The sequence below is a fragment of the Octopus bimaculoides genome, chromosome 28 (genome assembly GCF_046866305.1).
Source record: "Octopus bimaculoides isolate indiv1 chromosome 28, ASM4686630v1, whole genome shotgun sequence".
In the NCBI taxonomy this organism is placed as follows: domain Eukaryota; kingdom Metazoa; phylum Mollusca; class Cephalopoda; order Octopoda; family Octopodidae; genus Octopus; species Octopus bimaculoides.
Genome location: NC_142955.1, coordinates 17,029,680 through 17,055,675, shown reverse-complemented (window position 1 = coordinate 17,055,675; position 25,996 = coordinate 17,029,680). Strand labels below are relative to the sequence as shown.

At 37.2% G+C, this 25,996-nt stretch overlaps 2 protein-coding genes across 2 annotated transcripts; both read right to left on the bottom strand.

The window, feature by feature from the left end:
* Positions 1-764: 764 nt before the first annotated feature.
* LOC128251081 (uncharacterized) lies at positions 765-18,155 on the bottom strand. Its single transcript, XM_089344632.1, has 4 exons — positions 17,992-18,155; positions 14,581-14,801; positions 6,757-8,802; positions 765-1,870 (listed from the first exon to the last, which is right to left on the bottom strand). Exons 3-4 carry the CDS (start codon positions 8,381-8,383, stop codon positions 921-923), a joined length of 2,577 nt encoding a protein of 858 aa, XP_089200758.1. The 5' UTR covers positions 8,384-8,802; positions 14,581-14,801; positions 17,992-18,155; the 3' UTR covers positions 765-920.
* Positions 12,555-25,681, bottom strand: LOC128251069 (uncharacterized). Its single transcript, XM_052977404.2, has 3 exons — positions 25,482-25,681; positions 22,072-24,160; positions 12,555-14,354 (listed from the first exon to the last, which is right to left on the bottom strand). Exons 2-3 carry the CDS (start codon positions 23,735-23,737, stop codon positions 13,465-13,467), a joined length of 2,556 nt encoding a protein of 851 aa, XP_052833364.2. The 5' UTR covers positions 23,738-24,160; positions 25,482-25,681; the 3' UTR covers positions 12,555-13,464.
* Positions 25,682-25,996: the final 315 nt, after the last annotated feature.

The following is a 25,996-nucleotide window of genomic DNA, read 5'->3' as shown; positions in this document are numbered from 1 at the left end:
GGTAATGGAAGCTATCAACTACTTCTAGTTTCTCCCTCTGGCATGTGATGGAATCTGCTGAGCATCTTCGGTGTTAATTACCCCTGTATATTGCCACACACAAAAGCTATCAGCCGTAGCCTATACCAGTGTCGCATAACCAGCCCATTATAAAATACCTTTTAATTGTCGGGCGACATGCTGTGCTTGAGGAAACCTATTGAGTCACGTAAAATTAAAAAATGGAAACTGTAGTTGTGGCTGATGTTAGTGCCACCTGACTGGCCCCTGTGCTGGTCGAATGTAAAAAGCACCAACAATAAGTAACATTTTTCTTTTATGGCAAAGTATGCACCGAATTCAATAAAATTACAAAGGTTACCTGATTATTACGCATAACATGCAAAATGACTTATTTTTTTTTGTAGATTCAGTAGAGATAATTCACTCCTGCCCCTCAATGTTAAAACTACATGTAGTACAGCTGTAGTACACGTGCTGTGTACATTCCTATAACAAAGTTTTCTTTCCACGCTAAAAAGACAAGTAATTCTGCCTCCAACTCAGTCGGATGCCTGTTTTTCACTTATTTTTTGGCGTGTTTCACTATGCAAACATCACCAACTGCCTACCCCGAGTAATCACTTATGGTACATGCCTGATGTGTAGGGTTGTCAGGAGGAGGAGTTTTGGTTTCGAAGTCCTTACATTATAGAAAGGAATCTGTACAAGCAGTCATGGAACAAGCAGAAGTGAAAATTACAAACACAATACAAAAGGAAATATAAAATTTTTGAAATATTTTTATCCATATTTTCCCATCAGATGAAACACAGGTATATCAAAAATATATAGTAGACAAGAAACTACCCTTTTCCTTTCTTCCCTGTATGAATATATTTGTGTCTTGCTGAGTGACAATTTTGAGAAAATGATTTACCTCAGATATGGCAATGATATGGTTTCTCCCCTGCATGAACATGTTTGTGTCTAGATAAGTTATTATTTTGAGAGAATGATTTACCACAGACGTAACAGCGATATGGTTTCTCTCCTGTATGAATCAGTTTGTGTGTCATTAAGTTACTATCCTGAGAGAATGATTTACCACAGATATCACACTGATATGGTTTCTCTCCTGTATGCATACGTCTGTGCTTTGCTAAGCCACTTTTGTTGGAGAATGAATTACCACAAGTATCACAGTGATATGGTTTCTCTCCTGTATGCATACGTCTGTGCTTTGCTAAGCCACTTTTGTTAGAGAATGAATTACCACAAGTATCACAGTGATATGGTTTCTCTCCTGTATGAATCAGTTTGTGTGTCATTAAGTTACTATCCTGAGAGAATGATTTACCACAGATATCACACTGATATGGTTTCTCTCCTGTATGCATACGTCTGTGCTTTGCTAAGCCACTATTGTTAGAGAATGAATTACCACAAATATCACAAGGAAATGGTTTCTCTCCTGTATGAATACGTTTATGTGAGGTTAAGATACTATTAACAGAGAATGATTTACCACAGATATCACAATGATATGGCTTCTCTCCTGTATGAGTTCTTTTGTGTGTAGTAACGTGAATACTTCTAGAGAATGATTTACCACAGATATCACAGTGATATGGTTTCTCTCCTGTATGAGTACGTTTGTGCAAAGTAACGTGATCACTGGTAGAGAATGATTTACCACAGATATCGCAATGATATGGTTTCTCTCCTGTATGAATACGTTTGTGCACAGTAACGTAACCACTGTTTAAGAATGATTTACCACAAATATCACACTGATATCGTTTCTCTCCTGTATGAGTACGTTTGTGCACAGTAACATGACCACTGTTAGGAAATGATTTACCACAGATATCACAGTGATATGGTTTCTCTCCTGTATGTGTACGTTTGTGCGTAGATAAGTTACGACTGCAAGAGAATGATTTACCACAGATATCACACTGATATTGCATCTCTCCTGTATATCTGTGCATAATTAGTTTCTACCACAGATTTGTAGAAACAATCTAATACGTCCGTTTCGTATGATATTTTCGTTTAGTCTTTAAAACAGGATAGATATTGACGATGTGTCTTCCGTTACGTCACTGTTATTTGATGTTCTGAAATTATAGAGAAACAACAGTGTAAGACGTAGAAGCTATTTAAAAAATACAGGTTCATTTCTATTGAGATAATCTGCGGAAATAAATATTTACCTTAACAACTGAGCTGGATGCCGACAGCTCCATAAAGGAGTACTAATCTCTAAAAGTCGATGGAACATGTGGGTCACTCAGAAGGACATGGTATGAAGTGCTCAAGAACCTTTCTGATGAGATGACAAAGGACCAAGATTCCTGGTGCCTTGTTGTACTCAAGGAGATCCGTACTTCATAACAGAAGTGTTAAGACTCGTCCCTCTGGTGGTTAAAAGCACTTATGGCCATTCCTCATTTAAATGTTGAAGTGAATCCAACAGTTTTTGTGTGTTTCTTAAATGACTTATAAACACCTTCCACGCTGCATTTGTTTTTAATTTCAGCACACGATCTCAGATCAGGTCACTTGCTATGCAAGTACATCTCCGTAATTTTCCTTAAAAATCGGATCTTGTCAATTTTCTGAAGTCCTCTCCCCACCTCCTCGGAAAAGATTTTACCCACAAATCTCTCAATAATCATAATCTATGGTGTTTCAAGGGTATTTAGATAAAGATTTTAGGCGTAGGAGTGGCTGTGTGGTAAGTAGCTTGTTTACCAACCAAATGGTTCCGGGTTCAGTCCCACTGTGTGGCACCTTGGGCAAGTATCTTCTACTATAGCCTCGGGTCGACCAAAGCCTTGTGAGTGGATTTGCTAGACGGAAACTGAAAGAAGCCCGTCGTATATATGTATGTATGTGTATATGTTTGTATGTTTGTGTTTGTCCCCCCAGCATCGCTTGACAACCGATGCTGGTGTGTTTATGTACCCGTCACTTAGCGGTTCGGCAAAAGAGACCGATAAAATAAGTACTAGGCTTCCAAAGAATAAGTCCTGGGGTCGATTTGTTCGACTAAAGGTGGTGCTCCAGCATGGCCACAGTCAAATGACTGAAACAAGTAAAAGAGTAAAAAAGTAACCACAAATTTCTTTTTAATCGTAATCTCAACAGTTTGAAATATATTTATATAAAATTTCACTTACAAAATCCCTTTTCCTAAAAGTTATGAGGGAAAAACTCGAATCTTTTCAATTTTCCGAAGTCCTCCCCCACCTCGCGTTTTTGTTTCCATATTCGTTTTCTTCACTTTTTTACACCCGTTGCACAACATTGTTTTTAATTTTTTTCTTTTATTTTAAACATTAACCAAATAAGGTATTCGGCTTCTAAACATTTCAGTGGTCGGGGTGTATTTCAGCACATTTCTCAAACTAAAAAGTGCAACAAACGGGGCAACGATGGAGAGTGCAGAAGGTAGCTTCCATAGCTAAAAATAGCAGCTAAATCACACACAGATCATAGAATCTCTCTTCCATAGCTAGAAATAACAGCCAAATCTCGTACAAATCAAGGACATCTCTCATTCATAAATTATATAAGGGAAACAAAGAACCGATGAACCGAAAACCGAACGTCTACGGAATTATAAACATTGAATATTTTCATTGCTTCAACACTTACAGAAATGTTTCATAAAGGATGGTGTTGTTACATATGTGTGTATTTGGTAGTTGAGAGATACATTATAAATATCAGAAATGTATAATTAGCTGATTAAGAAAAACGTATGCATAGGATATTTAACCGGATATCAACTTCAAGCAGGAAGTACATTAAATACGCATGTATTGGTAAAAATATCTAAGGTAGCTAACTGTCTTTAAATCCCCTTTGGTCTTAGTATGTTGTAGTTAATTATATCTATATCTGCTTGTTTTTGTTCGTATTAATACCTGACTGTATCGACCATTCTGTGGAGGCGCAATGGCCCAGTGGCTAGGGCAGCGGACTTGCAATCATAGGATCGCGGTTTCGATTCCCAGACCGGGCATTGTGAGTGTTTATTGAGCGAAAACACCTAAAGCACTAAAAGGCTCCGGCAGGGGATGGTGGCGAACCCTGCTGTACTCTTCCACCACAACTTTCTCTTACTTCCTGTTTCTGTTGTGCCTGTAATTCAAAGGGTCAGCCTTGTCACGCTGAATATCCCCGAGAACTACGTTAAGGGTACGGTACACGTGTCTATGGAGTGCTCAGCCACTTGCACGTTAATTTCACGAGCAGGCTGTTCCGTTGATCGGATCAACTGGAACCCTCGACGGAGTATTGACTATCCTATCAGATGTTGTAATACGTCGCCGCTCACCGTTCCCTTCTTCACTGGGCCGTTCTTTGCCGTCTGGCCTCAAATATTAGTCGTGATATCTACATTGGAATCATTCTCTGAAAATAATGTCTTTACCAGACATGTTTTTATTTATATGAGAGCGTAACTATATAAATGTGACACTTCATAACAACAACAACAACAGGTATTTTACCTTGCGCCTAAATTCGGGTTAGTCTTATAGGTTTTATCCAGAGCAACAATTAATCCATTCGATGTGGCTCTGGTTTTTAGGCTGTTATTTACAGTTGGTTGATCTCTTGCAGCAATATTGTTTCCTGTCAAAATTGCTTCCATGTGAAATAAAAACTCACCAACCAATAAGTCTAAATTTATTCATAGATGCAAAGAAATACAACAGTTGCTGATAACAGCTTTCCAAATTTGTATTTTACATCCCTCCATCTATAATTACATTCTTGAGATAACTAACCCTAACCCTAATATTTTTACTACACATAATTTCTTAGAATCTCTCTTCCATAGCATGTATAAAGCTTCAGCTTGTTAAATTCATCATCCATAGAATAAAAGCCAGAAGAAATACATCAAAGACAAGACATATTGTCTGTTACAAGTGTCGAGTAAAGAAAAAAAAAAAGAGCATTCTACTTACTGTTACATGTGTCAAGTAAAAGAGAGCATTCTGTTTATTGTTCCATTTTTATAAAATTCTCATAGGTTCTCTAGATTGAAGTGGATTTAGGCTCACATGCTGAAGAAATGGATAAGGTTATCCAAGTTGAACAGAGGCAACAAAAGATAGTGCAAAACTAGAGGAAAAAGAAAGGTGGGTGGGCGAAAGCTTACAGAAGTATCCAGGCTATGGTTTTACTTCCTGATCTAGAATCCAGGATGAAATTACTTCACATAGATATGAGATGGTACCAAAATGTTCTTGGACTGGTCATGTCCTGCCACTTTTGGAATCCAGCCTGGAAGTCATTTTCCGTAAGGAAGTCAGGGACCATCTGGAATTTGCTATGGATGTTCATAAAGGTCTTAAAACAATGACTACAGGTGACAAATCTGGTAAATATGGTAGATGCAGAAGTTGCTTTCGGCAAGTAACTCACAAGTAAGAATCTTAATGATAGGTTGTACTGTCATTGTGATGACACCAATTCTTTGTGCTACACAGATCCTTTATACTAAATTCCAAAAAGTACTCATTTTTAACTCTGGCAAAGCCATTCATTTACTAGCTTTTGCAGCAGCTACCATATGAGTGAGCTTGTCAGATGCTTCCTCCATGTTGACAATGGTTTACTTCTGAAATTGCCAAACTATAAACAGAGTACTAATAGTACTTCTCTACTAAATGAAACCAAACTGCATCTCATCAAGGCTAAGTCTCTTTCTAATTAACTGGACTGACTCTTTCAATGACTTTCATAGCCTGGTCCAATAATCTGAAATCTCTGCATTTACTTCTAAGACATCTCCTTTACCCTCGAAACATTTTCATTATGATGCTGCTACACATATCACTGGCACATTCTTCCTGGACCTTATTAATTATATGGTGACAAGGCTGTATCTTAATATGCTACATATCTAAAGCATTTTAGATGTAATTCCTGAGAACCAAGGGGCTTTCAGTCTTCATATTCTTAAATGTCACAAACAAGACTCCCTAGACCCTCTCTCATGTTCAGTTCTGGAAGGCTCTCTCAGTCATGTTCCACATTTAGTCACCTTTCATATTCGCACTTCAATGCCTTTCCCGTCTCACAATTATCCATCTTCACACATCCCATGCTTCTATTTCTTCAAACCAGAATACTTCATATTTTTAGTCCTCAAACTATAAAATATTCGCATAACTTTTTTCAGTATTTTCCCTTGCTAAACAGACTTGTCCCTAGCTTCTCTTTGTTCATATTCTTCCAAATCTTCCAAGACTGCATTTTTTTGGTTCTATTGCTCAGTATACTTCCCTATTCGACCATCACGTCACACTTCACCTGACTAACATTTGTCACCGATTTCTTCAGCTCTCCTTAGTTTGTATTGTAAGAACTTCCAATTGTCTTCTATGTTATACATCTTCACATTTCCAACTGTTTGAAAGAACCCTAATCTTCGAGAACTTCCTCTTCCAGATAGGTTAAAATCTTTCAGATTTTGCTCAAAGTCGCAAGTCTGTAATTACAGGATGCAATATTCAATAAAGAATAATGTATGGGGTTGTCAGGAGAAGGAGAATTGGTACACAGTTCCTAACATTACTGAAAGGAATCTGTACAAGATAATGATTTACCACAGATATCAGAAAGAGAGGTGAAAATTGCAAAATCAAAACATAAAATTTTTAATTTTTGAAATATTTTAAAGTCATATTTTCCATTGCATGAAACACAGTAATATAAAAAATACACACCAAACAAGAATCTACCCTTTACCTTTCTCTCCTGTATGAATATGCTTGTGTTTTGTTAAGTCACAATTTTGAGAGAATGATTTACCACAGATATCACAGTGATAAGGTTTCTCTCCTGTATGAGTACGATTGTGTTTTGTTAAGGCAGTATTTTCAGAGAAAGAGTTACCACAAATATCACACTGATATGGTTTCTCTCCTGTATGTATACGTTTGTGTGCAGAAATGTGACTACTTCTAGAGAATGATTTACCACAGATATCACAGTGATAAGGTTTCTCTCCTGTGTGAATATGTTTGTGTCTAGATAAGTTACTACTGTTAGAGAATGATTTACCACAGCTACCACAGTGATATCGTCTCTCTCCAGTATGTATATATTTGTGTTTCATTAAGTTACTATTTTGAGAGAATGATTTACCACAGATATCACAGTGATGTGGCTTCTCTCCTGTATGAATAGAGTTGTGTCTAGTTAATTTGCTACTTTCAGAGAATGATTTACCACAGACATCACAGTGATATGGTTTCTCTCCTGTATGAATACGTTTATGTGCAGTTAAGATGCTATTCAGAGAGAATGATTTACCACAGATATCACAATGATAAGGCTTCTCTCCTGTATGAATACGTTTATGTTTAGTTAAGTCATTATATTTGGAGAATGATTTACTACAGATATCACAATGATATGACTTCTCACCTGTGTGAATACGTTTGTGTGTAGAAAGATTACTACTACTTGAGAATGATTTACCACAAATATCACAATGATATGGTTTCTCTCCTGTATGAGTATGTTTGTGTGTAGTCAAGTCACCATTTTGAGAGAATGATTTACCACAGATGTCACAGTGATATGGCTTCTCTCCTGTATGTATATATTTGTGTTTCATTAAGTTACTATTTTGAGAGAATGATTTACCACAGATATCACAGTGATATGGCTTCTCTCCTGTATGAATAGAGTTGTGTTTAGTTAATGTACCACTTTCAGAGAATGATTTACCACAGATATCACACTGATATGGTCTCTCTCCTGAATGAGTACGTTTATGTGCAATTAAGACACAATTATGAGAGAATGATTTACCACAGATATCACAACGATATGGTTTCTCTCCTGTATGAATACGCTTGTGCTTTGTTAAGGCAGCATTTTCAGTGAAAGAGTTACCACAAATATCACAATGATATGGCTTCTCACCTGTATGAGTACGTTTGTGTGCAGTAACGCGATTACTTCTAGAGAATGATTTACCACAGATATTACACTGATATGGTTTCTCTCCTGTATGAGTACGTTTGTGAGCAGTAACATAACCACTGCTAGAAAATGATTTACCACAGATATCACAATGATATGGTCTCTCCCCTGTGTGAATATGTTTGTGTGTAGATAAGTAACTACTGTAAGAGAATGATTTACCACAGATATCACAGTGATATGGTCTCTCTCCTGAATGAATACGTTTATGTGCAATTAAGACACAATTATGAGAGAATGATTTACCACAGATATCACAATGATATGGTTTCTCTCCTGTATGTATACGTTTGTGTGCAGAAATGTGACTACTTCTAGAGAATGATTTACCACAGATATCACAGTGATAAGGTTTCTCTCCTGTATGAATACGTTTATGCATAATTAGTTTACTTTCTTTGATTTCAGAGGAAATCAATTATACCATTTTCTCACTCTTTTCCATTATTATTCCCCTCAAATCCAAGTTTATATATTTTCCTTCCTTTTGTTCTTTTACTTTCTTCCTTACAAACACTTCTACACCTGTATTTCTGTCCAGGGTTACCTTTCTTTAGCAACACTTACATAAATTTATCCAACTTCAATCAGCACACAGGCTCGTCTTCTTGACACTCCAGTCAGGGTTGTTCACAAATTAGACTATTAATGTTATTTGAAAGCAAATGTTTCACAGGAATTCCTCCACAGATTTGTAGAAACAATCTGATCCATCTGATCCGTATAATTGTTTACTTCAGTGTTTAAAACATGGTAGATATTGAGGATGTTTCTTCCGTTACGTCAATGCCGTCTGAGGTTCTGAAATTATAGAGAAACAACAGTGTAAGATGTAGAGGCTACTTCAAATATAGATTTATTTCTATCTGTAGATTACCTTAACAACTAAGATAGAAGGAGTCAGCTCCATAAAGTGCTAATCTCTAAAATCAGATGGAATATGTGGAAGTGTGACACCCAGAAAGACGTAGGACAAAGTGCTCAAGAACATTTCAGGTGAGATGACAAAGGAACGAGATTCCTGGCAACTTGCTCTACTCAAGAAGATCCACACTCCATAATAGCAGTGTTAAAATTTATCCCTCTGGTAGTGCAAAACATTTGTGGCAATTCCTTATAAAAGCGGCCATGCAGTGCCACATAAAAGCACCCTGCACGATATGAAATGGTCGGTACTACAAAGGGCATCCAGCAGAAACCATGACAAATCAGACTGGAGTCTGCTGCAGCTCCCCAGCTTGCAAGCCTTGGTCAAACCATCCAACCACACCAGCATGGACAATGGACGTTAAAAGATGATGAACTCGACATTTTAATTTATTAAAATTTACATCACAGAATCTTGTGTGAAGCTGACATATCTGTAATCTAAACTGACACCTTCACATTGTGTAACAGTTTTAAAATAAAACAACAGAATTATGGACACTAACATTAGTCTTTCTCCAGAAATATAACTTGATATTGTTCATATGTCTGACAGAGCAGAGATATGATTAAAGACATTCCATCCATGAAAATCCTGTCTGTTTGTATAGTGTTGTATATCTATGACTACATCATCCAATACAGTCTTTAATATTCATGACTGGGAGGTGAAATTAAAAGGAAATGAGCAGTCATATGATCACATGGATAGTTGCAAGACCTACAATCTTTATGACAGATGAAACAAGAATGATGAATGATGAAAAGTTAACTGAATTAGAAAAAGAAAGTAACTGATTTCCATCTATGTGATTTCAAGTTCAGTCCCACAGAGCAGCACTTTGAGCAAGTATCTTCTTTGATAGCACCAGTGCATCTAAAGTCATTTGAGTGAATTTGACAGACGGGAAACTGAAAGAAGCCTGTCTTGTGTGTGTGGGTCTTCACCTCATGTAACACATATGAATGCACATCAACATGAAAATATGTGCAGACATGAGGTGGCGGGGTAGGTAAATATTACCTTGCATTGAAATTGGTGGCGGTTGATAAGTTTCGTTTCATTTGCAAACAAGAAGGGAGAAAGGAATTGGATTAACATGTAGTTTAGTCTCATAAAATAGTGAAAGTAGATTGTCCCTAAAAACATGAAAGTATACTGTGATAGAAACCTGGAATGACAACAGTGACATCATGGAATTTCATGTAAACAATGAATGTAATATAACGAATGTATCCAATACATAAATGTAGATATTTTATATAACCTGAAATCTGTACATGTATTTTATATAAGACTAGCCTAAGTACCTGGTGTGACTCGTAAGTTTAAAGAATGTTAAATATATATATTTATTTTGATAAAAAATCAAATTTGGTACAGACTGATCCAGCGGTTTGGCTATGCACATAGAAGAAACACATATGCATGCGTACATACAGACAGTGAATTTTATAGATACTGTGCTTATGTGCTAGGCACAGGAGTGGCTGTGTGGTAAGTAGCTTGCTTACCAACCACATGGTTCCAGGTTCATTCCCACTGCATGGCACCTTGGGCAAGTGTCTTCTACTATAGCCTCGGGCCGATCAAAGCCATGTGAGTGGATTTGGTAGACAGAAACTGAAAGAAGCCCGTCGTATATATGTATATATATATGTGTATATATGTATGTATGTGTATATGTTTGTATGTCTGTGTTTGTCCCCCCAGCATCGCTTGATAACCGATGCTGGTGTGTTTATGTCCCCGTAACTTAGCGGTTCGGGAAAAGAGACCGATAGAATAAGTACTAGGCATCCAAAGAATAAGTTCTGGGATCGATTTGCTCGACTAAAGGCGGTGCTCCAGCATGGCCGTAGTCAAATGACTGAAACAAGTAAAAGAGTAAAGAGTATGTAGAGCAGATAGCAAAAGAGGTATACCACTCAAACAAGGGATAAATTAATGTAGGTCACTCATTATCTATTTCAACTTTTCATGGCATAGAAAAGATTAAGCGTGAAGTGGGGAACACATAAATGTGCGTTAGCCCTTGACGGAACAATAGACTGTGTGGTTAGTGGGAAATTGTAGATTCAATCTTGGATCTGAAGTAGGTCCAATATCCAAGTAGACACTGTTACTTCGAATTTAGATATGGAATATAGAGCTAATTTTATTAGGTCTATTCCGTGAACAACTTGAGTAACTCATGTCGATATCATAGGCGTAGGAGTGGCTGTGTGATAAGAAGCTTGCTTATCAACCACATGGTTCCAGGTTCAGTCCCATTGCGTGGCACCTTGAGCAAGTGTCTTCTACTATAGTCTCGGGCCGACCAAAGCCTTGTGAGTGGATTTGGTAGACGGAAACTGAAAGAAGCCTGTCATATATATATATGTATATACGTGTGTGTGTGTGTATGTTTGTCCACCAACATCGCTTGACAACCAATGCTGGTGTGTTTACGTCCCCGTAACTTAGTGGTTCGGCTAAAGAGATCGATAGAATAAGTACTAGGCTTACAAAGAATAAGTCCTAGAGTGAATTTGCTCGGCTAAAGGCGGTGCTCCAGCATGGCTGCAGTCAAATGACTGAAACAAGTAAAAAAAGAGTAAAAGACTACCTCTAACTTATGTCACGGGAATATCAAACTTTAAAATTCATAAAGTTTATCACATAAATTGAAAGATATCTAACAGTGAATGAGCGTGTGTCCGTATGAAAACTTTGCGTTATTTAGAAACGTTACTGTTTCTTTTTCTTTAAACTCCATTTTATTATCACAATTAAAAAGCATTTATCTTTATTTAAAAAAAGAGGTGGGGGTCGTAGACATGACGGAGAATTATTCAACATCATGTTTGCTCCTATCGAAATCGTTTACCTTTAAAGCAAAAAAACGAAATCGATGGATACAACAGGTACGTAAAAGATGTTTACTTCCTCTGTTCATTTGCATATGCTGTAGAAATTGTTGTGTGCACGCGTGCACACACACACACACACACAATTTCCATACATTTTGCTGTTAGTTTTAGCAGTTCATTTTCAGTTTTAGACAATGGGGTTGCAAAGGGTGTGGATCAATTTTGAGTTCTTCATAGAAAATTTGAAACTAGAAAAATTTTCTTCCATATTCTTAATCCCCAAAATTTTCCATGTAGATTGAAAAAAGTTATGAATTTAAAATTTGGAGTGAGCGGGGAATTTAAAATTTTGAAAACCTGCATATTCAGAATGTCAGTCATCAAAAACATATGAATCCACCTTTCTTCTTCTTGATGAACATCCATCACCCTTCTATAATCTGTGTATGGCATCCATACACAGATTTGGATAAACAAAAATTAAATGAATCGTTAACAATTTAATGGGTATACAAATAACCGAGACCCACATAAAAGGAAATTTTGGTATATTACTGTTGTTACTTTAGGTTTCTATTGCAAAATACACTTTTTTCAAGGACAATTTACTTTCACAGAATATAGATTTTTATTTAGCAAACAAATTTTTACAAGAACAAAAAATTACAACAAAAGTATAAAAGATGAAAAGCCCCCTCCGCACCCATCTTCTACTGCTTAATCCCACCCAACCTTTCTCCTTTTTTTTTTGTTTCATTGGTAAGGTATTTGTGTTTTATTTTCCTGGTGATTTTATTATTATACTTTTAGTGTCTTTTCTTTCATTTCTTTCTGTAAATATATCTATTAATTCTATTATACGAACAAAAACCAAATTATCTGTTTTCTTTCATTCTATTACAACAATATGCTACATGTTAGTCAAGAATTGAAATGGTGTTCGGTGTCGTAAAAGTAGGTGGAAATCAGATCTTTTACTATACAGCAATAAATATACTGTAATTACAGGATACAATATTCAATAAAGAATAATGTGTAGGGTTGTCAGAAGGAAGAGTTTTGGTAGAGGTCCTTACATTAAAGAAAGGAATCTGTACAAGCAGTCATGGAATGAGGAGAGGTGAAGATTGCAAAAACAAAAGAAAAAAAAATTTTAATTTTTGAAATACTTTAGTCAGGTTATTCCATTACACGAAAATATTAAAAATATATAGCAAACAAGAAAATACCCTTTTCTTTTCTCTCCTGTATGAATAGGTTTGTCCTTCATTAAGTTACTATTACAGGAGAATGATTTACCACAGACATCACAATGCTATGGTTTCTCTCCTGCATGAATACGTTTGTGTTCCGTTAAGTTACTATTTTGAGAGAATGATTTACCACAAATATAACAGTGATAGGTTTGTGTCTAGATAAGTAACTACTGCAAGAAAATAATTTACCACAGATATCACACCGATATTGTGTTTCGTTAAGCTACTATTTACAGAGAATGATTTACCAGATATCATGATATGCTTTCTCTCCTGTGTGAATGTGTTTGTGCCTAGTTAAGTTACTACGTTCAGAAAATGACTCACCATAAATATCACACTGATATCGGTTGTCTCCTGAATGAATATGTTTGTGCTTCATTATGTAACTATTTACAGAGAATGATTTACCACAGATATCACAATGCTATGGTTTCTCTCCTGTATGAATACGTTTGTGTCTGGTAACTCGAATGTTTCTAGAGAATGATTTACCACAGACATCACAATGATATGGTTTCTCTCCTGTATGAATATATTTGTGTTCCTTTAAGGTAGTATTTTGAGAGAATGATTTACCACAGATATTACAATGATATGGTTTCTCTCCTGTATGAGTAAGTATGTGACTAGCTAAGTGATGAGATTCAGTGAATGATTTACCACAGATATCACAATGATATGGTTTCTCCCCAGTATGAATACGTTTGTGTTTTGTTAAGGCAGTATTTTCAGTGAAAGAGTTACCACAAATATCACACTGATATGGCTTCTCTCCTGTATGAATACGTTTGTGTGCAGTAACATGACTATTTCTAGAGAATGATTTACCACAGATATCACAGTGATATGGTTTCTCTCCGGTATGAATAGATTTGTGCTTGGTTAAGCTATTATTCTGAGAGAACGATTTACCACAGATATCACAGTAATACGGTTTCTCTCCTGTATGAATATGTTCATGTGTTGTCAAGTTACTATTATGAGAGAATGATTCACCACAGATCTCACAACGATATGGTCTCTCTCCTGTATGAATACGTTTATGTGTAGTCAAGTTACTATTATGAGAGAATGATTTACCACAGATATCACAATTATAGGGTTTCTCCCCTGTATGAGTACGTTTGTGCTCAGTAACATGACCACTGCAAGAGAAAGACTTACCACAGATATCACAATGATATGGCTTCTCTCCTGTATGAGAACGTTTGTGTGCAGATAACTTACTACTGCAAGAGAATGATTTACCACAAACGTCACAACGGTATAGTTTCTCTACTGTATGAATACGTTTGTGCATAAGTAGGTTACTTTCTTTAAATGAAGGACTTTGTACAGACATCACAGCCATATGATCTCATCTTTTTTATCATGTGCTCAGAGGAAATTAATTATACCATTTTCTCACTCTTTTCCATTATTGTTCCCCTCAAATCCAAGTTTATATATTTTCCTTCCTTTTGTTCTTTTACTTTCTTCCTTACAAACACTTCTACACCTGTATTTCTGTCCAGGGTTAACTTTCTTTAGCAACACTTACATAAATTTATCCAACTTCAATCAGCACACAGGCTCGTCTTCTTGACACTCCAGTCAGGGATGTTCACAAATTTGGCTAATATTATTTCAGAGCAAATGTTTCAAAGGAATTCTATCACAGATTTGTAGAAACAACGTTATGCAGGTTTCATATAATATTTTCCTTTAGTCTTGAAAACATGCTAGATATTGAGGATGTTTCTTCTGTTAAGTCAATGTAATCTGAAATTATATAGAAAGAACAGTGTAAGATGTAGAGGCTTTAAAAAAAAAAACAGATTAATTTCTATTGAGATAATCTGTAGGAATAAACATTGACCTTAAGAACTGGGCTGGATGCCAGCAAGTCATAAAGAAGTGCTAATTCACTAATGCTAAAGTTGAGCAGAGAGGTACTTTCTCTATATTCTAGAGAGGGGTTAAACCAAGAGGTCTTGGGATAGGGCTTTATGGACGTGAAACCCAAGGTAATCCCACAGACTGGTCTTATCTAACTTTATGTATATTATATACTGCGTTCTTCCTCTTTGAATTTGTTTTTAGTGACGATCCATATCTATAAGCATTGATTTCTGAACATTGCAGTGGTTGGAGGGTAATTGAGAATATTTCCCGAACTTAGAGAATAAAAAAAACCTTGCAAGGTAACTTCCATAGCCAAATCAAAGCCATCTATCTCTCTCATCCTGAGCTAGAAATAGCAGCAAAATCTCGCACAAATCAAGGACATCCTCTCATTCATAAAACATAAGAGAGACACAAAGAATCGACGCGCCAAAAAGTCTACAGAATTAAAAACATTGAACATTCTCATTTAATACTTACAGAAATGTTTCATAAAGGATAGCGTTGTTATATATATGTGTGTATCTGGTAGTTGAGAAATGCATAAGTATTATAAATGTATTATTAACTGATTGAGTGAAATTCCTTCGCATATCCGGATATCAACATAAATATAAGTATTTTCAATGTGCAAAGTCTAATTATCTCCCTTCCTGTCTTATCATATTGCTGTTGCGTGTGTGTGTGTCACGTTTTTTTTTTTTTTTGTTGGCACACCGTCGCTTACGACGTCGAGGGTTCCAGTTGATCCGATCAACGGAACAGCCTGCTCGTGAAATTAACGTGCAAGTGGCTGAGCACTCCACAGACACGTGTACCCTTAACGTAGTTCTCGGCGATATTCAGCGTGACACAGTGTGACAAGGCTGACCCTTTGAATTACAGGTACAACAGAAACAGGAAGTAAGAGTGAGAGAAAATTGTGGTGAAAGAGTACAGCAGGGTTCGCCATTATCCCCTGCCGGAGCCTCGTGGAACTTTAGGTGTTTTCGCTCAATAAACACTCACAACGCCCAGTCTGGGAATCGAAACCGCGAGTCCGCTGCCCTAACCACTGGGCCATTGCGCCTCCACGTGTGTCACGTATAGAAGGACAAAAGTATAACGACGTCATTAGGAGAGGTTGGGTAGGTGTAGTGTCGGAAAGAAACAGGGGACGCTAAGCTAAGAGAAGTTAGGAGCGAGGAATGAGTAGCTAGAAAAAAGTGAGCAATAAGCGATGGCGAAACGAAAAATTCAAAATGAACGCTAGCATTATTTGGATTTTAAAAAATGAATGAATCGCGGGCAATTGAATGGGTATACAAGTTGCCGAGACGGACATAGGAATGGCCGGAGCTATCTATCTTTCTATCTATCTATCTGTCTGTCTATCTCTCTATCACTCGTCCACCTTCGTTTGTTTCCGTAGAATTTATCAAATTAGAAAAAAAAACTTTTTGGCTACTTCCATCATGCTAGCTCCACACGAGGGGCATATTTTTGGGGTATTTAAAAGTCCATGTCTCTTAAGCCAATTAATACTATTTTCTGTTGTAGCGGTGGCGATGGCAATATCGCGGTGATTAATTCCAACTTTGGATTACGCGTGGTGGTGGTGGTCATTGGTGTATGTGATTTGTTTTTAAAAACAATAATGAATAATGCAAAAATATATTTATTTATAAAGTTTAAACTGAACATGAAATGAAATATATTTATTTATAAACTTTAAACTACGGAAACAAACGAAGGTGGACGAGTGATAGATAGATAGAGCGAGAGAGAGACAGACAGGCAGATAGCGCCGGCCAGTCAGTAGCCAAAGAAACAGATTTCAACTCAAACCAGCAGTAACATTCCTTGTCTGGATTTTTCTACTTTCACTTCTGACAGCTAATACGATGACAGTGCCGAATACCCCAATCGAATATGAAATGGATTTCATGAAATATTCGTATATTGTCGTTACTTCCGGTTTCTCACAGAATATAGTTTTATTTAGCAACAATATTTTACTGGAATAAAAGAAAGAAAAACATTTAAATTATGAGAGATTAACTCCCTCCTCACCCATCTACTGGTTAATCCCGTCCAACTTCTTTCTTTTCCCTTGTTTTGTTGGTGAGGTAGTTCCGTTTTATTCTCACGATAATTTCACCTTTTATACTTTTACTGTTTTCCCTTCAATCTTTTCCTCAACAAACATTTTGCCAAATGAAACATTTATATATTATTATTCGAACAAAAACGAAATAATCCATTTACTTTCATTATTTTTACGACGGTATATACCTAATTTTTTCATGGAAAGCTACCCCCATCAATCCCAAATGAGTGAAGATAATTTGAAAAAAAATTCCCCTCAAACGAATAATATCCAACTTATGTAGATGAGCTATTCTGGCGGTGGAGCTGGAGTATATGTAATCTGGGTATACCCCCTCTTTTAAATTTTGTTTTTTTTTCACGGAATCCTATGTTTCAGACCATGGAGAAACAGATTCTGGAAAAAAATTTTCAAAAATCTCAATTTCAAAATTTCGACCCCCCCCCCCCCCGGTTTTTATATAGATCCACAGGGTAAACCTGACCCTGACCCTAACCCTAGTTTTGTGAGATTTCGCTGTTATTTCTAGCATGTAAATAGCCTGCTTGGTGGTGGTGGGGGGGGTAATTGAAAATTTTTTTTTCAGAATCGGAATCTCCATAGCCCAAAACGTGGGATTCCGTAAAAAAAAATTAATAAATAAGTGGGGGAAAGGTTCAGATTACATATACCATTCTGGCATCTGTCTTAATTTTCAGCATAATTTCAAATTTACAAGTCCAGAGAAAAAAGTCGAGATGTATAAATTATGCATAAAACCCATTCACTTGTACTTTATAATCCTTATCTAGAAGTTTCTGTTTAATATTATCTATTTGGTGCACATTGGGATTAGACACTGAGGGAAAACTGTTGTAACTTTTTTATTTTTCCATTTTGGCGATTTTCGCTTTCGATAACGTGTTCTACTTATCACGGTCATGCGATTGCCCCTATAAAATAGCAGCCAACATGTAATACCTACTACTTAATACTTACAGAAATGTTTCATACAGGATAGTGTTGTTATCTGTGTGTGTATCTGGTAGTTGAGAAAGACATTATCAGCTGATTAAAAGAAATTCATACGAAAGACATTTAATCGGATATCAACATGAAGTAGGAAGTACGTTCAATGCGCATGCGTATCCTATGTTATGTATTTTATTCAGTTAAGTCTAATTATCTCCCTTTAGATATCTTCATTCTTTGCCATCTGGCCCCAAATATTTCTTGTGAAATCTGCATTGAATCATTCTCTGAAACTAGCCATTCAGTGCCTGTTTGGACTGGTGTTACAATCATTCTGTGCATGTTAAAGTGTATTACCGAAAGCTTGGTTACGTGAAAATTGTTACCTGCTTGCAGGAATTTTGGCAGACAAAATCAAAACATTTGACTTCAGGTATTTCCGTGCCAAATGACAGTTGCCGAAATGGGAGGACGAGAAGAGAGCTAATGGGTTGTGTGTGCGCGGTTATTCTTGTCTGTCTGTGTGTGCTGGTTCTTGTCTGTGTCTGTGTGTGTGCCTGTTCCGTTTTTATGAGGTGGGGGAACCTGTCTGAGTTGATGCTGAGTGCTGTGAAGGGCCAGCCATGGCTGAGGAGTTTATAGAGGTGCTTTCTGAGTGCCCCGGGAACAAGTCGACGGGATTGGATGGTCCACCTTACAAATTTTATAAAAGTAGCCAGACTTGCTCGGGAAGATACTGGCTAGTGTTTACACGAATTGGCAGCAGAATGGGGGAATCCTCAAATCTGTGAACCAAGGAGTGGCGACACTGATCAGGAAGGACCCAAGTAAGGGCAATAACATTAATAATTTTTGGCTTATAACTCTGAGAAAACCAGAGTTAAAGATTTTGGCCAAGGTGCTAGCCAAGAGAGTGAGGGTTGTCAATGGCGACCTGGTGGGAAAGGCACAGACTTGTGCCATCCCAGGGAGGATGATACATGACAACCTTCATCTCATTTGCTACACCATATAGAGGGTAGGTAAAGTTCCTGGCAAAGGTGGGGCACTGGTGAATTGAAACCAGTCCAAGGCATTCGATAGGGTCAACCTTTGGTATCTGGTGGCGGTCGGACTGGGCTCATCTTTCTGAGGTTGGATCAAAGCTTTACATTGCAACATCAAATCTGTTGCCCGAATGCATGAGTTCTTTTCAAGTGTTCGGTTACCCAAGGTTGCTCCTGTATGTATTGGCTCTTGAGCTACTGCTGCAGAGATTAGGGACTATAGGGGGAGACCTGGGTGATGTGTTATGCAACGGCGTATGCGGATGATGTTACCATCATCGTATCTGATAAAGGGCAGCTACCTTGTGTAAAAAGATGCCATCAAAAGATAGGAAGTGGTGGCAAAGGCAAAAATTAACCGGGAAAAATCAGTCACCTTGAAATTCGGCACCTGGCATGGCAAGTTGATGCTTCCCAACAGCATCATCGGATGCTGGATGGAGGGCCCGGTTAAACTGCTTGGAATTTGGATCAGATCTCCAGGTGGAGATAAACTGGAGTGAGGTGATGGCCATAATCCAAACCTTGTCTGGGAGGACGTTATCCTTGCTGAAGTTGCACACGTGTTTATAGCATCTGTGATAACCTACCGCCTAACCATCGTGCCTTGCCCTGGTTTGTGGCTGACCAAGTTGGAACGGATCCTTTTCCGCTTTTTGTAGCAAGGAAAACCACCACTTGTGAGGCAATCCATCTGCTGCCAGAAACTGTGTTGATGCTGAAGCACCTCTGGTGCTACCTGAATGGTGAGCAGGTGTGGTCACTGCACGCCAAGCAACATTTCCTACAATTGGAGTCTCTCAGGGACTTAGGTACATGGATCAAGCGGATACCTAGGCTGGGAGACTGGCAGAGGGAGTAATACTGGTAGCAAGGTTACCACTGTAGATTTTTATAGAGAGTTGGTAGAGTTTAAGTCTGACGATGTCCTGGAGGAGACTCTAGGCTTTGATGAGGAACAACTGACTAACCTGTTTGGCAGAACATTCAAGCCGAGACATCTGGATAACTTCCAGAAGTCCTTGGCTTGGTTGTGCTATCGATCGCTCTTACTGGTTTGAGAGAGGTTGTCTAGACACGGTTTTGACACTCCCCCCCCGCCCACACAGGCCCAAGGTGTGGGCGTGTCAGTGAAATTGTCGCGCACACCTTCGTACACTGGGAGGAGTTGAGGGGGTTGATAACCCATGTCTAACAACTGAAGTCAGATGTGGAAAGAGTACGGCTCTCGACTGAGTCCATGGTTAAGATAGTACTTCCTCTCTCCTTTAACAAGGAAAGGAAGGCATCCTTTTTTTTTTTTGCGTAGTAGCCATACTGAAAGATAGAGTATGGATGACATGTGCAAAAGTGGATTGAGGCAGGTTATTTTATCATCTTGGGTTGGTAAGTCATTTCAGCTTCCATCTGTTAAAAAAGATCCGTCTGGAGAAAAAGTACCTGCCTCAGAGTGTATACGAAAAAAGATGGGCAACTGTGGTAAGGGAGTTGCATATAAATGAGGCCATGCTAGAGCAGCCAGTCAAAATGAAGGAGCAGGAAGAAAATGTTTTATAAAAAAAACAAAAAGAAAAATAAACAAAGGATAAAAACCAGTGGGTAAAAAACAAACCCTTAAAATGATATATATCTTTATATTTTTATTCTTACATTTTCACTTTCATTTAAAATTATATTTTTCATTCCAATTTTTCCGATTTTATATTTGATTGTGACCCCAACCACCTGTAAGACTGTCCATTGTTCTGTTCCTGCCCCTTTTTTGTCTTTTTGTGTACGCCCTTTATAGGCAATAAAGAAATAGATTTGTGAAACTAATGTCTTTACCAAACAGGTCTTTATTGATATGAAAACATAGCTATATAAATGTGACACTTCATAACAACAAGCATTTTAACTTCCACTTAAATCTGGGTTAGTCTTGTAGGTTTTAGATCCATTCGTTGTGGCTCTGGTTTTTAGGCTGTTTTTACATTTAGTTGATCTTCCTTGATACCAACCTGTTTGCTTGCCATCTACAGCATGCAGATATATGGTTTCCTGTCAAAATTGCTTCAATATGAAACAAAAACTCACACATCAATAAGTCTAGATTTATTCATACATCAAACGAAATACAAAAGTTAGCTTTTGAACACTATATTGCATAGCTCCATCTTATAACTACATTCTTGAGATAACTTACATCTGTGATATTTTTAATAAGAATAATTTCTTATAGATTTTGAAATTATTTTGCAAGAAATTTCATCCTACTTTATTATTGTTATATTTGTAAGGAGTCATAATTAATATTGACTATAAATGGTTGTTGCCAGTGCCGCTGGACTGGCTCCTTTGCAGGTGGTACGCAAAAAACAGCACTTGAGGGTGGCTGTTGGCAGTACCGCCTGACTGGCCCTCGTGCCGGTGGCACGTAAAAGCACCCACTACACTCTCAGAGTGGTTGGCGTTAGGACGGGCATCCAGCTGTAGAAAATCTGCCAAATCAGATTGGAGCCTGGTGCAGCATCTGGTTCGCCAGTCCTCAGTCAAATCGTCCAACCCATGCTAGCATGGAAAGCGGACGTTAAACGATGATGATGGAGTGAGAGAGAGTGTGGTAAATATATAGTTTATCATCAGAAAAGTGAAAAATAAAAGACAGACAAATAGAGAACATAAGATATTTAATGGGTCAAGCATTTAAAACATAATATATATACAGAAATTTAAGGATGTGATATTCACTAAAGAATAAAGTGTAGGGTTGTCAGTAGGAAGAGTTTTGGTAAAGAGGTCCTTACACCATCGAAAGGAATCTGCACTCGTAGTTGTGGAACAAGGAGAGGTGAAAATTGCATAAAGAAAACAGAAAATATTTTTGAATTATGTCAGTCATATTTTCCATTGAATATTGAAAATACATACCAAACAAGAAATTACCTGTTTCCTTTCTTCCCTGTATGAATGTATCTGTGTTTTGTTAAGTCACAATTTTGAGAGAATGATTTCCCACAGACATCACAGTGATGCGGTTTCTCTCCCGTATGACTTTGCTTATGCCTAGACAAGTGACCACTCTGAGTGAATGATTTACCACAGATATCACAATGATATGGTTTCTCTCCTGTATGAGTACGTTTGTGAGCAGTAACATAACCACTGCTGGAAAATGATTTCCCACAGATATCACAATGATATGGTGTCTCCCCTGTATGAATACGTTTGTGTCTTGATAGGGAACTTCTGTCAGAGAATGATTTACCGCAGATATCACAAGGATATGGTTTCTCTCCAGTATGAATATGACTGTGTGTAGATAACTGAGTATTGGAAGAGAATGATTTCCCACAGATATCACATTGATATGGTTTCTCTCCTGTATGAATACGTTTGTGTTTCGTTAAGTAACTATTTGCAGGGAATGATTTACCACAGATATCACAATGATACGGTTTCTCTCCTGTATGAATACGCGTGTGTGTTGTAAGATGAATGCTTCTAGAGAATGATTTACCACAAATATCACAATGATATGGTCTTTCTCCTGTATGAGTACGTTTGTGTGTAGTAACACAACCACTGCTAGAAAATGATTTACCACATATATTACAGTGATATGGAGTCTCTCCTGTATGAGTACGTCTGTGCGGAGTTAAGGAACTACTGTGAGAGAATGATTTACCACAGACATCACAGTGATATGGCTTCTCTCCTGTATGAATATGTTTATGCTCCTGTAAGTTACTATTTACAGAGAAAGATTTGCCACAGATATCACAGTGATATGGTTTGTCTCCTGTATGAATACGTTTGTGCTTAGTTAATTTACTACCTTCAGAGAATGATTTACCACAAATATCACAATGATATTGTTTCTCTCCTGTATGACTACGTTTGTGAGCAGTAACGTGACCACCGCTAGAGAATGATTTACCACAGATATCACAATGATATGGTTTCTCCCCAGTATGAATACGATTATGTCTAGATAAGTCACTTCTAGAAAAGAATGATTTACCACAGATATCACAACGATATAGTTTCTCTCGTGTATGAATGTGTTTGTGTTTCGTTACATCACTATTTACAGAGAATGTTTTACCACAGACATCACAATGATATGGTCTCTCTCCAGTATGAATAGATTTATGCCTGCTTAATGTAATGGATCCTGAGAATGATTTACCACAAATATTACAATGATATGGTTTCTCTCCTGTATGAATACGCTTATGTGCAGTTAAAATACTATTAACAGAGAATGATTTACCACAGACATCACAATGATAGGGTTTCTCTCCTGTATGAATACGTTTGTGATTAGTAACTTGAAACTTTCTAGAGAATGATTTACCACAGACATCACAGTTATATGGTTTCTCTCCTGTATGAGTATGTTTATGTGCAACCAAGATATTAATAAGAGAGAATGATTTACCACAGACATCACAACGATATGGTTTTTCTCCTGTATGAATACGTTTGTGTGTAGTAACTTGACTGCTTCTAGAGAATGATTTACCACAGATATCACAGTGATATGGTTTCTCTCCTGTATGAGTACGTTTGTGTGTAGTTAAGACACTATTTTCTGAGAATGATTTACCACAGACATCACAATTATAGGGTTTCTCTCCTGTATGTATACGTTTGTGTGCAGTTAAATGACTACAGTTCGAGAATGATTTACCACAGATATCGCAATGATATGGTTTCTCTCCTGTATGAATACGTTTATGCATAATTAGGTTATATTCTTTAAAACAAGGACTTTCTACAGATATCAGTTGAAAGGAAATCAATTATATAAATTTCTCACTCTCTTCCATTACTTTTCCTCTCAAATCACAGTTTATGCATTTTTCTTGTTCTTTATTTCTTACAAACACTTCTACTGCTGTATTTCTGTCCTGTATTACCTTTCTTTAGCAACACTTCCATAAATTTATCCAACTTTAATTAGTACCCAGGCTCCTCTTCTTGATACTCCAGTTGGTGATGTTCACAAATTTTGCTAATAATATTTCAGAGAAAATGTTTCACAGGTATTCTACCAGAGATTCATAGAAACAATGTTATACATGTTTCAATACATTCTCCTGCAGTTTCAAAACATGGTAGATATTGATAATGTGTTATTCGTTGCATCACTGTCATCTGATGTTCTGAAATTATAGAGAAACAAAAGTGTAAGATGTAGAGGCTATTTAAAAAATACAGATTCATTTCTATAGAGATAATCTGTAGAATTAAAGATATACCCTAACAACTGAGCTGTTTGTCTCACAGCTCCATAAAGAAGTGCTAATCTCTAAAAAGTAGATGGAACATGTGGAAGTAGGACATCGAGGAATGGTATGAAGTGCTGAAGAACAATTCAGGTGAGACAACAAAGGAACAAGATTCCTGGAAACTTGCTCTACTCAAGAAGATTTGCACTCCATAACAAAAGTGCTAAGACCTGTTCCCCTGGAAAAGAACTTGTGGCCATTCCTCATAAAAGCTGTTGTGCAGTTACATCAAAGTGTCCATGAAAAAAATTTCCCAAAATTTTTGTTTAACAATTTTTTTTTTTTTTTTCTAAATATGCGGAAAAATACGGACATTAAGATTCGGACAAAAATTTCAAAACATTTCTGGGTGGAGATAGAGTATATGTAATCTGGGTATACCCCCCCTTTTAAATTTTGTTTTGTTTTTTTACGGAATCCTATGTTTCAGACCATGGAGAATCCGATTCTGGAAAAAAAATTTCAAAAATCTCAATTTCAAAATTTCGCCCCCCCCCCCCCGGTTTTTATATAGATCCACAGGGTAAACCTAACCCTAACACTAGTTTTGTGAGATTTCGCTGTTATTTCTAGCATGTAAATAGCCTGCTTGGGGGGGGGGGATTGAAATTTTTCAAAAAACTTTTTTTCAGAATCGGAATCTCCATAGCCTAAAACGTGGGATTCCGTAAAAAAAATTAATAAATAAGGGGGTGAAAGGTTCAGATTACATATAGTCCATCTCTACCGCCGACTTTTGGCAATTTTCCGGAACCTCCGTATTCCGAAAACGGGTATATTTGGCAAAAAAAAAAAAAAATTAAAGAATAAAAATACATTTCGGAGAAAATGGGTGGGGGGCGAAAGTCTTTCCCAAAGATGAGAGTGGGGGTTTAAAATCCTGTTTTAATGCATAATCGCATGCAGAAGACAGAATCGAAAAAAAAAAAATTCGTAAAAATTATGAGGGGCACGTGCTTACATCATAATTCATAATACAAAAGAACCTGGCAAGGTACCTTCCATAGCTAGAAATAGCGGCCAAATCTCGCACAGCTCATAGAATCTCACTTCCATTGCTAGAAACAGCAGCCAAATCTCGTACAAATCAAGGACATCTCATTAATAAAGCATAAAAGAGAAACAAAGAATCAACGCGCCAAAAAACCGAACGTCTACAGAGTTAAATACATTGCATATTTTCATTAATACTTACGGAAATGTTTCATATAGGACAGTGTTGTTATATATATATGTGTACCTAGTAGTAGAGAAATGTAGAAGTATTATTATAAATGTATTATTAAGTGATCAAGTGAAATTCATTGACAAGACATTTAACCCGAAATCAATGTTAAGTAGTATGTTCAGTGCGCATGCGTATCTTCTTTAATGCAGCTAAGTTTAATTAATCTCCCTTACCGTATTATTATAATGCTGTGATGCGTGTGTGTCCCGTAAAGGACAAAATGGTTATGACGTCATTAGGAAAGGTTTACTCTTTTACTTGTTTCAGGCATTTGACTGCGGCCATGCTGGAGCACCGCCTTTAGCCGAAAAAAAAAAAATTGACTCCAGGACTTATTCTTTGTAAGCCTAGTACTTATTCTATCGGTCACTTTTTGCCGAACCGCTGCGTCACGCTGAATATCCCCGAGAACTACGTTAAGGGTACACGTGACTTGCGGAGTGCACAGTCACTTGCACGTTAATTTCACGAGCAGGCTGTTC

Coding starts and splice junctions, on each gene's coding strand:
- LOC128251081 (XM_089344632.1), bottom strand. CDS start 8,383: ATGCATAAACGTATTCATACAGGAGAGAAACCTTATCACTGTGATATC. Junction 1,871..6,756: donor TATTCATACAGGAGAGAAAG/GTAAAGGGTAGA, acceptor CACATACAGGAG/AGAAACCATATCACTGTGAT.
- LOC128251069 (XM_052977404.2), bottom strand. CDS start 23,737: ATGCATAAACGTATTCATACAGGAGAGAAACCATATCATTGCGATATC. Junction 14,355..22,071: donor TGGTAAATCATTCACTCAGA/GTGGTCACTTGT, acceptor CTTCATTTAAAG/AAAGTAACCTACTTATGCAC.